This window comes from Ursus maritimus, unplaced genomic scaffold (genome assembly GCF_017311325.1).
Source record: "Ursus maritimus isolate PB19 unplaced genomic scaffold, ASM1731132v1 scaffold_12, whole genome shotgun sequence".
Lineage (NCBI taxonomy): Eukaryota > Metazoa > Chordata > Mammalia > Carnivora > Ursidae > Ursus > Ursus maritimus.
The window spans coordinates 69,943,743-69,958,305 of record NW_024423564.1 but is presented as its reverse complement, the minus strand read 5'-3'; the positions used below and the strand labels follow the sequence as shown (position 1 = coordinate 69,958,305).

General features: G+C 58.1%; 2 protein-coding genes across 2 annotated transcripts in view; one reads left to right on the top strand and one right to left on the bottom strand.

Moving 5' to 3' along the window:
• Positions 1–207: 207 nt before the first annotated feature.
• On the top strand, positions 208–867 carry TMEM125 (transmembrane protein 125). Its single transcript, XM_040626697.1, has one exon. It carries the CDS (start codon positions 208–210, stop codon positions 865–867), a length of 660 nt encoding a protein of 219 aa, XP_040482631.1.
• Positions 868–11,445: 10,578 nt separating this feature from the next.
• Positions 11,446–14,563, bottom strand: part of CUNH1orf210 (chromosome unknown C1orf210 homolog) — a 9,712-nt gene continuing 6,594 nt past the window's right edge. Inside the window, exons 2-3 of the mRNA XM_040626607.1 lie at positions 12,578–12,669; positions 11,446–11,762 (exon numbers count right to left, since the gene is read on the bottom strand). Of these exons, the coding sequence (XP_040482541.1) occupies positions 11,446–11,762; positions 12,578–12,669 (409 nt within the window). The remainder of the gene's footprint in view (positions 11,763–12,577; positions 12,670–14,563) is intronic.

The following is a 14,563-nucleotide window of genomic DNA, read 5'->3' as shown; positions in this document are numbered from 1 at the left end:
TCCCCAAGGCTCCCAGGAGAGACCGTAAAGGGCGAGTGGGGCTGGGGAGGTAACAAGTGTGATCCCCCTGCAGGTGATGGTGACCACACCCTGGACTGGGAGAGGAACGGGACTCTGGGCCTCTAGCTGCCAAGCAGGTGGTAGGGGCTCTAGGCCATGACCCGCACCCTCTAGCCCCCGACGGCACCCTCTGCCCTGCCCCCCGCCATGTCTGAAGGAGAGGCTCCAGCCCCACCGGGCCGGGGGCTGCCCCCAGACATGCTGGCAGAGCAGGTAGAGCTGTGGTGGTCCCAGCAGCCGCGGCGCTCGGCGCTCTGCTTCGCCGTGGCCGTGGTCCTCGTGGCAGGCTGTGGGGCGGGTGGCGTGGCACTGCTGTCCTCCACCAGCAGCCGCTCGGGCGAGTGGCGGCTGGCGACGGGCACCGTGCTCTGCCTGCTGGCGCTGCTGGTCCTGGTCAAGCAGCTGATGAGCTCGGCCGTGCAGGACATGAACTGCGTCCGCCAGCCCCACCACGTGGCCCTGCTGCGGAGCGGAGGAGGGGCCGACGCGCTCGTGGTGCTGCTCAGCGGCCTGGTGGTGCTGGTCACCGGCCTGACTCTGGCCGGGCTGGCTGCCGCCCCTGCCCCTGCCCGGCCACTGGCTGCCATGCTGTCCGTGGGCATCGGCCTGGCCGCCTCGGGCTCGCTTTTGCTGCTGGGCTTGCTCCTGTATCAGGTGGGCGTGAGTGGACACTGCCCCCCTCTCCATGCGCCCGCCTCCTCCACCCACAGTGACCACAGTGGCCACGGCAGCATCTTCAGTGTCTCGGGACAGCTGTCGGCCGGCCAGCGTCACGAGACCACATCGAGCATCGCCAGCCTCATCTGACCAAGCCCGAGGTCCCCTTTCCACCACCTGCCTCAGCAGCCACAGAGCTGTGCCAGGGTGTGAGCGTGTGTGAGTGGGTGTGTGCTTGCACGGACACATGCAGGGGCAGTGTGTGTGAGTGTGTATGTCTCCCCGGGACTGTCCAACCCTCCGTGGGGTTGTGTGACCTGCGCTGAAGAGCCCACGTGTCCTCAGAACCGGGGCTTTGTGACCATGGAACTGTCCGAGTCTGCCTGTCTCTCCATGGGGTCCCTGAAGATTCTTGGCCCCTATTGCCAACACCCCTCAAATCCGACCTGCCTTGTAACACCTGTCAGGGATTTCCCAGGAGTGACTATGACCTGCCTAGGCCTGAGACCATCCCAGTGACTCTTCACTGAGGAGAGTAGCTGGTGACAAAGTGGGAAGAGCACGGGCTCCACGATGTGCCAGGACTGGACTGGAATCCCCAGTGTACCACTCACCAGCTGGGGGCCTGGGGCAAGTGACTTAATCTCTCTGAGCCTCAGTTTCCGGGGAGTCACAGTCATGGTCATGGACATCGATCGTGAGGACTACATGCCATCGTGTATGGAAGGACCGGGCATGTGGCAGGTGTGCAATAAAAGTGATGGCCACTATCATCGTGATTGTCCCTCGCCATCTCACCTAGAGACCTTCCTTCCCCCTCCCCGCACCCTCCCCAACAACTGCTCCTTCTACAGGGAACTCTCAAGCTGACAAAAGGTGCCTGGTCCCCGGGGAGGCCTGTGGTTTCTCCTCATAGGTACCATGGAGGCAAGAGGGGGTGCAGGGACGCTTCCCTTCGGGAAGGTGGTGGGTTTCTGGTCCAGGGCGGGCAGGGAGGAGTGTGGCCCGAGCCCTTCACATTTGCTCCTACGCCGGTTCAAGGTAAAGCCTGGAGCACTGCGGTTTCATCAGCTGGTTTCCCTGGAGGCGGCAGCTCCCTACCCCGCCTCTAGCACCGGAACACCTCGGACCATGTAGTTGCTGCAGTGGCTGGCCTGCCTCTGCACCCCACCGCCGCCCACCCCCCAAGCACGGGAGGGCTGTTGGAAACCCCCCCCTGGGCTGTAAGAGTCACTTCCTGCTTGGGGTCAGCCCTGGAAGGGACACCCTTCTATGGAGCAGAACTTCCCGGGTGGAAAGGACCCCCACCCCCACCCCCCAACCACAGGAGAGCGCCAGGAGCGACATCAGTTTCATCACTCCTGCTTCTCCTGGTCGGATGCCCCACAGCCCCGCCAGGGCACCAAGAGACGCAGGGACACCAGACAGGCCTCCAGGGGGCGTTACGCGTAGAGCTACAAGGGCTCTGACGGGAGAAACCTGCTTTCAGGGGCCAAGATCTAGGGGCCCTCCTGGAGAAAACGCTCAGCTGATGGATGAGGGAAGGGTGCTGCCAGCCGAGGAGGGAGCCAGGTGAGCAGAAACCAGAGGCCATGCCCGGAGCACCGGGACAGCAGAACCTCTATCCGGGAACTACGGCATCTCAGACCCCACATACTCAACATCTGGTCCCCTTCATCCTCACCCTGAGCCAAGTCCTCATCTCACCTGCGGGCTGTAGCCTTCACCGGCACCCAGGTTAGAAAGCTCGGAGTGGCCCCAGACAGCACCCTCACTCCCTATCCAGTGTCCAGTGACCACATCACCCCCTGTGGACTCCCCCACACGTGGCCGGGGGTGCTCAGCCCTCCAGGCTCGCTCCCAGCACCCCCCCCCACCTCTGCCTGATCTGTGCGGCCTCCGCTCAGGGCTCCCTACTCTTGCTCTTTTCTCCTTCAGTCCATCTCCCTCCCAACCCAACACACACACTTGAGCCACAGTGACTTTTAGGGGAGGTGATGCGGTTGGGGGAACATGACAGCCAGTTGACCCATGAGCTGGACCCAGGTGATGGGAGGCTCCTCACCCCTTCTCCCCCTTCTCCTGTCCTTGAAATGTGTGTCCCACTGCCTTTCCGGCTCCTAGAAGCTACCCCAAGGATACGGCCTTGAGACAGTGGTGCCGTGGCGAGACCAGCTAGATGGCACACGAGACTGAACCCAGGGAACGCCTTGTAAGGCCTGACAGGCAGGTGCCGAGCTCTCTTGTCTTGTGGCCACCCCAAAAACAAAGCCTCATAAGTAGTTTCCCTTGCCCGTTACACCCGCCAGCCACCAATCCGGAGTGGCCCGTCTCTGTCTCTGGTCTCTTCCTGCCCTCCACGAACGAGGAGGGCCAGTTTCAGACCATACCCGGGAAGCTCCAGGAGGCAACCCAGTGCTATCCTAAAACAGACGTACGTTCAAGTCCTTCCCCGATCCCCCACGGCACACAGACTAACGTGCAGCCTCCCTGACATGAGTTGGCCTCCCTCGCACCTCAGAGCTGCCCATGAGCCAGCCACGCGGAGCTGTTGTGACCTCCCCACATTCTCTCACTTCTCCCAGGCTTTGTGTCGCTCTCCTCCTTGCCTTCATACCCTTCGAGACCTGCCCATTTTCTATGCCTGGCCCCACCACTGCAGGCCTCATCCGCAGTTCCTTCCCTGTGAGCCTATCTCCTCCGTCAGGATCGGGGTATTGCTCATCGGCATATCCCTCGTTCCCAAGGTGGGCCTGACACTTAGTAGGGGCTTTACTGGATGGATGAAGGACTCAGCCTGGTCGGATGGCAATGTGTCTGCAAGGATCAGGGAGAGACCTCCCCAGAATAGGGACGGGTCAGGCACTTAGGCCACTGTCCACTATGGGCCCGGAATCTTTCTGCCTCCGAATTCTTACTCTTCTGGGGCTCCCGTTCTCAACAACCCCAGGGCCGTCAGAGGACCACAGACTGCCTCTCCATCCTGTAATATGGGGAGAAGTCCTGTTTCTTTTCAGCTGAGACAGGGTTAGACTCTCTCATGATATTTCTTTTTGAAAAAACTAAAGGAAGGGTGCCTGGCTGGCTCAGTTAGTGGACCCCACGACTCTTGATCTTGGGGTCGTGAGTTTGAGCCCCATGTTGAGCCTAGAGATTACTTCGAAAAACCCAAACAAGGGGCAGAAGGTTTATTTGAGAAAAACAAACAAATAAAATGCTTCAAAAAAAACAAAACAAAACAAAAACCCAAAAAACAAAACACTAAAGGAAAACAGAAACGCGGGCCTAGAGAAAGGGGAGGGGATGGTTCCACGGCACAGATGTCTGAATAAGCAGCACCGCAGACAAGGCCTTTGCTGAGCCCTCCCGGGAAGGACGCCAGAGGAAGAACATGGCCCTTGCCCCAGAGGGCCGTTCCAAAGGGCAGTGGGAGCAGCGCCTCCACACCCAGCTCTCACGAGGGTCAGGGCAGGCGCTGGGCGAGCCGCAGGCAGGGCGGAAACGCTTCCACCTCTGCGATGGCTGAAGCTGACTTCCCGCAACCTCCCAGCTCCGGCTTGCTTGCTCAGAGCATCTCACTAAATCCCATCCCGGTCCACACTGCAAACAGCCATCCACGGGCCCCTCCTGTCTCCGTCTCCCTTCTGGGTAAGATTCCTTGATCCACTCCTTGACGCTCCTTGACAGAGTCCACACCTGCTCAGCCCCCTGCCCTTCGGTCCCACTGTCCCAGCAAGTCCCCCTCCTTGGATGAATCGACCCGTCTGCCTCATGGTGAGCGGTTACCAGAGAAAGCCGCACGGCCAGGCAGCCTGGTGTCACCATGAATTCCTCATCGCCCATCTCAGCTGGTCTGCAATTCCACTCCTCGGTGACACTGTGCTTCCCTGGTCAGCTCCTGTTTCCACAGTGGCCCCCAAGTTCCCTCCACGACCTTCACACCCCAGCAACATCCCCCAGCAGCACCCCCCAGGCTTGGCCTCCCTGTCACGAGAAAACGAGAGCCCTGTCCACCTTTACTCCCCTCTGCAGAACGGCCTTGTCACCCCAGCTGAAGAATTTGGACTTTGTCCTCAGGACAATGAGGGAAGTACTCTGGCCAGAGCTGGATTTGGGACCGGCTGGCTGTGGGGTAGAGCCAGGAATTGGCTTTAGGAGAAAAAGAATCAGTCCCAGAAGTGCCATTTCCACGGGCCCCTGAGGGATGAGAAGCAGCTGGCCAAGCTAGAGAGGTGGGGCAGAAGGACTATCCCAGAAAGAAGGAAGAGCAGAAGCAGGGTCCAGAGACCAGGGAACTTGGCTCCTTCAAGGAAACACAGAGGGTTTGTGTGGCCGCACCTGGAGATTCACTGGCAAGAGGCAGGGGGCACAGCCAGGGAGGAGCCCGGGGCCGGGGGGGGGGGGGGGGGGGGGGGGGGGGGAGGCTCCCTTGCAGGTGGTCCCGTTTCTTAAGGTGAAGAGGAAGCCAGTGAAGGATTCTCCGCAGAGGAACAGGCTGGTCAGAATTGTGCTTTAGGCCAGTCATTCTGCCTGCAGCACAGAGAATTCACTGGGAGGGACAAAAATAGGGACAGGGGAACCCTTTGGTGGATGAATGCCATCTCCAGATGCGAGATGAGGGTGGCCCAGACAAAAGGGTGGCTGTTAGGACAGAGTGAAACACAGCGGACTGGATGGACGTTCCGAGGGCGGGACCAACCTGTCTTTGTGACCGAGGAGCTTTTTAAGGTGGGGGAGATGTGATGGGTGATAGAAGGTTGACAGAACGAGAGGTGTGAGACTGAAGGCGAAGAGGCTGTTCTTAAAGGCCCTGAGTGGAGAGGCAGGGAGGGTGGCTCCAGGGCACGCAACGGAGGCCTTGGGCTCACGAGGCCACTTTGATAGCGGAGAAGAAGGAACGCAGAGCATTCTCCAAGAAAGTTTGGAGCAGGAAGTGGAGGGAGGCCCTGGCCAGCAGCTCTGCTCTCTGTGATGCGGAGGCCCTTCTAAAGAGGGCTGTGGAGGAGAGGGGAGTCGAGCCGAGGAAACAGCAAGATGGCCAGAAGCCTGGGGAGCCCCCGGGGGGCTGGAGAGCAGGCATTAACAGAGGCAAGGGCTGGGTCGACGCCGGGCTCTTCTCAACAGCGCACAGAGGCCGCGAGGCAGGCCTCGGGCGGAGCCCCACCTGGAATGTGTAATGGTGAGACGATGGGGCAGGGAAGGCGGACGGGAGCGAAAGGGTGACCCAATGGACCGTGAAATCCAAGCCGGTATTGGGTAAAAAGCAAAGCTAAGAAGGGACTGACGGAGGGACAGTGGCAGTAGGGGAGCTAGACAGAGGCACTTGCCACAGGCTCCTCCTGGGCTCAATAGTCACATTCCAGGTTCTCGGCCGCGTCACCTGGGCACCCAGATCCTGCAAGAACATGTTCCAGAAACTGACGATCTGTTCCAATCTGGGTGATCGGAGTGGTCATATCCAGTTACAGCCCACATGAGACCTCGGGCCTTCTGGGGACACTCCGGTGTCTAGAGAAGCTTCCTCCAGGCCTCAAGGGACCAACACACGCCCCTCACGCTCAGCTTTGCGCACGCGGATGGGGCGCCTTCTCAACTGTTCCCCGGGACCTGTGAGGCTCCTCTGGGCGTGGCCATGGAAGTCACCCCTGGGCGTGGGTCGGGGCAGACCACGTCTACCCTCACGCCTGCCCTCGCAAACCTGGAGCTGGTGCCCTGAAACTTCTTGGCTCCCGTTCACTCGGGAGGGGGCCGCCAGCCCGGCCAGGCGGGAGCAAGTCCAAGTGCCAAGACGTTCCCTCTCTAGATCTGTTTCGTCGGTCCTCTGGGGTGCGGTCGCGGCGCTGCTGCGGGGTGAAGCGGGCCAGTTGCACTAGTAACTGGTTTGTGCCTCAACTTCTCAGTCTGTAAAATGGGGGTGCCGCCCGGCAGGGCAGTGGTTCTTCCTGTTATTATGCCCTACAGTATCAGAGGTTCTCATTCAAGCCCTCTGCTGTCCTCACCGGACTTTCTTTTCTTTTTTTTTTTTTTTCTTAAGATTTTATTTATGCGGCACCTGGGGGGGCTCAGTCAGTTAAGCATCTGCCTTTGGCTCAGGTCATGATCCCAGGGTCCTGGGATCGAGCCCCGCATCCGGCTGCCCGCTCAGCAGGGAGTCTTCTTCTCCCTCTCCCTCTGCCTGCCCCTCCCCCTGCTTGCGCTCTCTCCCTCTCAAATAAATAAATAAAATCTTTTAAAGAAAAGATTTTTTTAATTAACTTATTTATTAGAGAGAAAGTGTGTGTGTGCGTGTGCGCACACACGTGAACGGGGGGATGGGGGTAGGGGGAGCAGGAGGGGGAAGAATGTTCAGCACACTCCACACTGAGCACCAAGCCTGGGTGGGGCTCAGTCTCACAACCCTGAGATCATGACCTGAGCCAAAATCAAAGAGTCAGATGCCCAACCAACCGAGCCACCCAGGCGCCCCAGATCTTCTGACCTGAGTTCTGGAAAACAGACACATGCAAATCTCTAGCCAGAGTGACTGAGGAGGAAGGAGGCTTGGCAAAGTTCCCCTTCAGGATGAAGATTGCCCACCTGCTGCGGGGAGCTAGCCCTGAGGGTGCCGATAGGGCTAATACTTGCTGGATTCTACGGGACAGAGTACAGAGGGCTGGGGGCAGAGGCAGGCTGGGGCCAGGGCCTGAAGCCAGAGGAGGGAGGACAGAGAGAGGTCTGACTGAGTCCCAGGCCCCCACGGTTCTAGCATCCCTGGGCCTTTGAACCCACGAACCCAAATCCTGCTCCCTCTTTGTGCACGGGGCCAAGCATGCCGAGCACAGTGGACCCCACTGCTCTGAGGAATCCAGGAAAGCCTCTCAGGACAGGGTCCAAGGTTCCTACAACCCTAGGGGCCTGCTCAGCCAGGCGTAACACCCACAGCAGATCCCGGGAGGAAGCTGGCCCTGCTGGCCTTTGCTGGGTGCTGGGCTCAGGAAAAACAAGCCCTTATCTTCCCTGGGTCCCTCCGAGGTTCTGACTCAGGTCCCAAAGAATATGTGACAACGGGGACAGCCAAGGTGCTCTCCGGCCCAGAGCGCCACAGGACAGCCCCTCCAGGTAGCCACTGAGGGAGCATAAGGGCAGGGAACAGGCCCAGCTGTGTTTCCAGCAGCTCTTCCCTTGTTCAGGACACACCCTCAGCCCCTGAGTTCTGCTACCCAAGGTCCTTCTCAAGGTCTTGGACTGGGACAGCCTATGCTGCTATCTTAGACACAGGGACTTTCCAGGCCTGCAAGGGTCAGACTGTCTCTGGATGCAGGATCAACAGCTGAGGTTGGGGACACGTGCCCTGGGCTCCCCACCACATCCTCCTCTACTGACAAGCCCTTAGATGTCAGTGTCCGCCTAGTAGGGCCCCTGTACCTCCCCAACTCCACCCGGGCCCCTGAACTTATTCACTCCTGGGTCTCAGTGACCCCATTGCAGACTAGTCCCAAACCCACACCTGCAGACCAGACTTCTCCCAGGTGAATCCAGCTGTCCCCGGGCACCCCCCCGGAAATTGCACATCAAATATTGAATCCTTGTTCCCTCAAAGCCAGCCCCTCCCCAGGGGGCCCAGCCACCCAACCAGAAACCAAGGTGACTTCGTTGCCTCCTTCCTACTCCCCACATCCGTCAGCAGCAAGCCCACCAACCCCGCCTCTCTTGTGTCTCTGGAATCTCTCCATTCCCTGCCACACCTTAGGCAGGTCTTATCACCTCCCCCTGCGTCTCCCTTCCGACGCATTGGCACAGCATCCGAATGACTTTTCCATCATGATGACATCACTCCCTGACCAAAGAAGTCCACAGATGAGCCCCAGCTGCTCTCATCCTGAAATGCAAGCTATCTTGGCACCAAAGTCCTAGCTAATCTGGTCCACCCTTCCGCTTCATCACTGCCTAGGGGACCCCTCGACCCTACACGCAGCCCTCCTTGCCCTGCCTTTTTCTCAAGCTCCTCCCTGTGTCCGATCTGCCCTCACCTTCCTTCTGTGCCGGCTCTTCCCTCAAAGGCTAGCACTGCATCCAAGGGCATATGCGGGGCGGCCACCTGGTTCATGATGACTTCCCCTTGTCTGGGAATGACCTGGAACAAATAGGCAGGCTCCCAAAATCACATTTGCACAGGAGCCTGCCGCCATTCATAGCTGGTTGTACTAGCGTAGATCCTTGACCCAAACTGGGCTGATAAAATTCTGTCACCTGAGTACTTGGAACTTGAAATCAGGAACTCGGGGTCCCAGGCATGGAGTCTCATTAACGCCCACAAGTGACAGGGGAGCCCGTTCTTGTCCTCAGGCTGCTGGAGCCACCTGCTCCCTGCCCTCCTGAGTCAGTTGCCCCTTTAATTCTCTTCCCGTTGCTTGCAACCAAAAGCAGCTTAACTTCCTCCCTTCTTAAAACTGCCTCCTGGGGCACCTGGGTGGCTCAGTGGTCTTCCGCTCAGGTCGTGATCCCAGCATCCTGGGATTGAGCCCCACATCAGACTCCCTGCTCGGCAGGGAGCCTGCTTCTCCCTCTCCCCCTGCTTGTGTTCCCTCTCTCGAGGTCTCTGTCAAATAAATGAATATAATCTTAAAAAAAAAATGTCTCCCTTGCTTGGATTCTTTGTTTTTTTTTTGGTGTTGAGTCATAGAAGGTCCTTATACATTTTGGATATTTTGGATACGAACCCTTTATCGGCTATGTCAGTTGCAAATCTCTTCTCCCACTCAGCAGGTTGTCTTTTGGTTTCACAGAAGACACGAACAGACATTTCTCCAAAGCAGACACACAGATGGCAACAGACACATGAAAAGATGCCCCACATCACTCACCATCAGGGAAATGCAAATCCAAGCCACAGCGCTATCACCTCACACCTGTCAGAATGGCTAAAATCAGCACCACACGAGGATACGGAGGACGGGAAAAGGGAGAGCCCTGTGCACTGCTGCTGGGAGTGCAAACGGGTGCGGCCGCTCTGGAAAACAGTATGGAGGTTCCCGAAAAAATCTGACTAGCCTATGACCCAGCATTCACACCACCGGGTATCTACCCCAAGAATTCAAAAGGACACATGCACCCTGTGTTTCCTGCAGCATTATCTCCAGTAGCCAAATTATGGAAGCAGCCCGAGCGTCCGTCAACAGATGAATGGACAGAGAAGCCGTGGTACACACGCACACACACACACACACACACACACACTGGAGCATTATTCAGCCTACTATTCAGCGGTACAAAAGAACAAAATCTTGCCTTGGCAACGACAAGTATAGATCCAGAGCGTAGGACGTTCAGCAAAACAAGACATGTAGCACACGACCCCTCACACGTGGTATTTAAGAAACAAATGAACAAAGGGGGAAAAGAGAGACCAAAAAACAATCCTTAACTACAGAGAACTAACGGTTACCAGAGGGGATGGGGGGCGGGGGGCGGCCAGGGGGAAGGGGCAAAGAGGGGGCACACACACACCCCGCCCAAAACTGCCTCCCTTGCCCCAACCTCCCCACCAGCAAAGATGAGCCAGCCCTCCTCGTCTTCCTCTCCCACATTCGACTCCCTCCCTCACCTTTCACCTCCGCACTCCTCAGCCTGCAGGAGTGAAACAACGTGACAAATATTTATTCAGCATCTGCTGCGCACAAGAATGAGGACACAGGACGAGGCAAGGCCTGTGGCTTCAAGTTCCCAGTCTCGCCATGGGGACGGGCAAATTCTAACACAGATGACAGTCCACCGTGGCCAGAGAAGGGCAGAGGGACTCAGTGCACGGTGAGAGTGAGGGCTCACGGGAGGCGGCCTGGAGGACGGGATGCGCGAGCCCCATCTTCCAGCTCGGAGGGACAAGGAACACTTTCACACACACGTCCCAGTTCAGGAAAATAAAAATCAGTAACTCCTTTTTAATTTCATTTAAAATGAAAATCGATTTATTACTACCCGTGAAAAATGTCAGATAACCACTCAGATTATTCACTTCATTGAAAAAATTTCAGTAAGAAACTTGGCACACCGGTTTCCAGCAGCTAAAGTGTTACCATCCCGCCACACCAGAGATGCTGGCAGGTAGGCGGACCAGAGGGCTCTACTGGCCAGGGATTTTCATCACTGCCATAGAGAATTTTTTTTTTAAGATTTATTTGTTTATTTGAGAGACAGAGAAAGAGAGAGTGTGTGTGCAAGCAGGGGGAGGGACAGACGGAGAGAGCAAATCCTCAGCAGGGAGCCTGATGCAGGGCTCCATCCCAGGACCCTGAGATCATGACCTGAGCCAAAATCAAGAGCCAGCCACTCAACCAAGTGAGCCCCCCGGGGTGCCCTCTGTCATAGAGGATTCAAGAGAGCAGAAGGGCAGTGTACCCAGGAGAGAGTGTGCGCAAAGATGGCATGGAAAAACACCAGGTGGGAGAAGAGGAGTAACAAATAACTCGTTTGGTAGGGAGTGACGTTGGGAAAGGCAGGAAAGGGAACCAAGAGGCTGGGCTAGCCCTTGGGAGTTGTCCTGAGAACAGCAGGGAGCCACTGAGGGTTACAGAGCAAGAGAAGGTTTGTCACTTTAGTAGCTCATGTCAGGGAAGGGAGGGTTGCTCTACCCCTGGTTAGCCCTGAAGCCCGAGATGCCTCTCTCCCTGAGGCTCCTGGCCCCCATGTAGGGTCCACTATCTTTAAGTTGTCAGGTATGCGGGGCGGGGGGGGGCGTCCAAAGATCGGGGCTCAGAAGGAAAAGTTGTCCCTGCTCCCCTCGGCCCCCAGCCCGCTAGCCCCGGGCTGAATGTAATTGTCCTCAATGAAGCCGTCATCCTCTTCGCCCACCTCCGGGCAGACCCCCTTCCCCGTCCTGGGCAGCGGGTGGTGCTGGTAGCTGGCTCGGTATTTGCGGCAAAGGTGGCATTTGGCAGCCAGCGCGATGAGGAGAGAGACGACCACCGCCCCCAGCACAACCCCTACCAGCACGGGCCATGCCCGAGCCCCGGTGCCCGGTCCAGGGGACAGGGCTGATGCCGTTGGGAGCTCTGAGGGCCTCACGATGGCTGCAGAGAAAGCAACAGCGTTATGGATGGGGGCCCCAGGTGGGTTCCCTGGGGAAACTGAAAGGGTCCTTCCCACTCACTCACTTTGGTTTGCCGCACTCATGGAGGGGCCTGAAGACGCCGCTGAGCCTCGGCTTCTGCCGGAAGAGCTTGAGCTCCAAGGAAACCCCCAGATGCCAGGCAGCCCTGGAGGCCAGAGCCCTAGAACATATGCACACAGGTGGGTGTCCGGGGAGCGCGGCTGCACATTCCCGGGCAGACTTGCGGCCACGTTAGGCACAGTACAAACTCTGGACGCTGGACAATTGACCATCACCACTTGTGCAAAACAGAGAAATGAGCTGAGTACCTGGAAAGTGGCTATTTGTAAGGGGACGCTGTGGGGTCCGGCTCTGCAAGCCCCTGAAAAAATCAGTGCGGGAACTTACTCAACACTATGTCTGACTCACGTACCAGGCAATGTGCTCACAGAACCCCATAATGTGGGCATAAACGTTATCCCCTCTCTGAGGCCCAGAAGGGTGAACTGACTCAGCCGAAGTACCAGAACTTGAACCCAGGTCTCTGAAACCAGGGTCCAGAGCCCAGTCTGCTACACTGCTTGGCAGACTGAGCATGGGAAGGGGGGCAGAGACGGTTCTGGCTCCCAGGGGCTGGACAACAGCAATTGCTTAGAGCTAATGAACCAAAGTAGAGACCACACGTGGAGGAGGGCCAGGCCCTACCCAGGCAGGGGCCCCACTCCTCCTCAGTCAGGAGCTCCTGCTACCCCACCTTGACCCTCAGCTCTTCAGACATAACCCTTGTCCACAGACCTCCGTCTGCCCCCAGAGGGAGGCAGTATTCAGGGAGCAGCCAAATGCAGATCTCCTGGATCAGGAACTTATCTGGATAAGAACCACTAGGGCTAGGGAGGAGCAAGAGGAGGAGCAGCTGAATTAAGGGAGTATCTGGAGGATACGCTTGGGAATACCAGTAGGAGAAGCACCTGATCAGAGGAATGTCTGGGGAGCAACACCTGAATCTGAGGAGTAGCTAGAGGAAGAGCACCTGGGTTCCGGAAGTACCTGTCCGAGGAACAGCTGGGGCTGCAGATTATCTGCAGGTGGAGCCCCTGAATCAGAGGAGTACCAGGCGAGGAGTATCCAGGCTAGGAAAGCACCTAGGAGAGAAGCATCTAGTTTAGGGGAGTACCTCCCATATTCTTTAATACTGATATCTTCATGAACCCCTCCCTCCTCTCCTCCAACCTGTCACCAAGCCCCATCAGTTCTTCCTGGAACTAAATACCTCTGGAACGGCTCTGCCCCTTCCCTGCACCCCACTGCCACTGCCCCGGTCCAAGCCACCCTCATCTTATTCCTCGACTCCTACATGACCTCCTAATCCATCTTTCTGCACCTCCAATCCATTCCCCAGGGTGATGGGCCTAAAGCCCAAATTTGACCCCATTACTCCCTCACTCTTAAAAATTCTTCCAGCGCTCCCCAGGCCCTCAGGGCCTCACGTAGATTCCTGCACGTGTTCTTCCAGGCCCCACAACCCAGCACATGGGCGTCGGGCCAAACTAGTCCTCTTGTCCACAGCTCCCTCCCCCATGCTACACACACACACCTCCCAGCTCACCCTCCCTCCTGTTTCCCAGCCACCCCTCCTCAGTATTTTGAGTTCCCCATCCCTCCAGGCCAAATCAGACCACACCTGCCTACGAGGCTGTCCCAGGACCCCCTTGGATGACCCCTTCCCTGGCCTACACCGTCAACTACCCAGCAGAAGTGGCCTTTACTAGATGGCAGCGCCTGGGGCCAAGGACTGGGCTGGCTACGTGTGCCCTGGTGCGGGCAGAGAGCTCGGCGCTCCGCTGCTCAGGGCGGGTGGGGGAGCTGGAGAGTGAAGGGGGGGTCAGAAAGGAGAGCTTGCTCACTCATTCACTCACTGGGGGCCTACTCTGGGCCCCACACTAGGCACTGGGTCCTCAGAAAACAAGATTTTCAATGGAAATGAACTGTATTCAAATTGACCTACGATTTTGCTCCTCCTCCTTTCCTGCCCGCTCTGTGCCTGAGAATTCTTCTCAAGGACACACACCCCACAGGCTGTCACCCTACCCCCACAGGTCACATCTCTTCCATCGACACACACACACCCCACCCTGATTTGGGGCTCCTTTGAAAGCTCCCGGGAGCCCTCAGGGATCTGTGGGATCCCCCTCCCAGGCCCCCCAATGTCTTCCCCTCTGCTCCCCACCTGTAGGAACTGTGCACAGTCCGAGGAGGAAGCTTCCGGCCGGGGCGGGCTGAACCCGGGCAGGTGGGTGGGCCGGAGCCGCCCCTTGACTCACCTGCGGACGCAGCGGGCAGGCGGGGCCTCGTCCGCAGGTGCGGGCGGGGGGCCGGGCCGCAGGCAAAGCCTCCAATCGGGAGGACTAATGACACTTCTCGCCCAGCTTTGGCCGCGAACCTCTGGCGCAGGCCCCACCCCCACCCCCACCCCAGCGCCGCGGGGGAAGTCGGGGAAGGGGTGCGCTGCTGGGATCCAGAGAGGGGTCCTGCAGGCCCTAGAAGGGGCAGGCAGACCCCTCAGCAGACAACCGCTCAGGCTGACGGCCCTAAGCTAGTCAATTTGCCATGACAGGTCCAAAGTCCGGAGTTGAAGAGGGAGTTTTACAGGCCCGGGAAGGCGGCGGGCCGGAACCAGAGGGGTGGGGGGGGGGGCTGTTCTTCCCGGGCAAAGCCACAGGGACGAAGGACACTCAAAATTGCCTGCAAAAATGTGTGTGAGCCGACGCTGGGGGGGGGGGG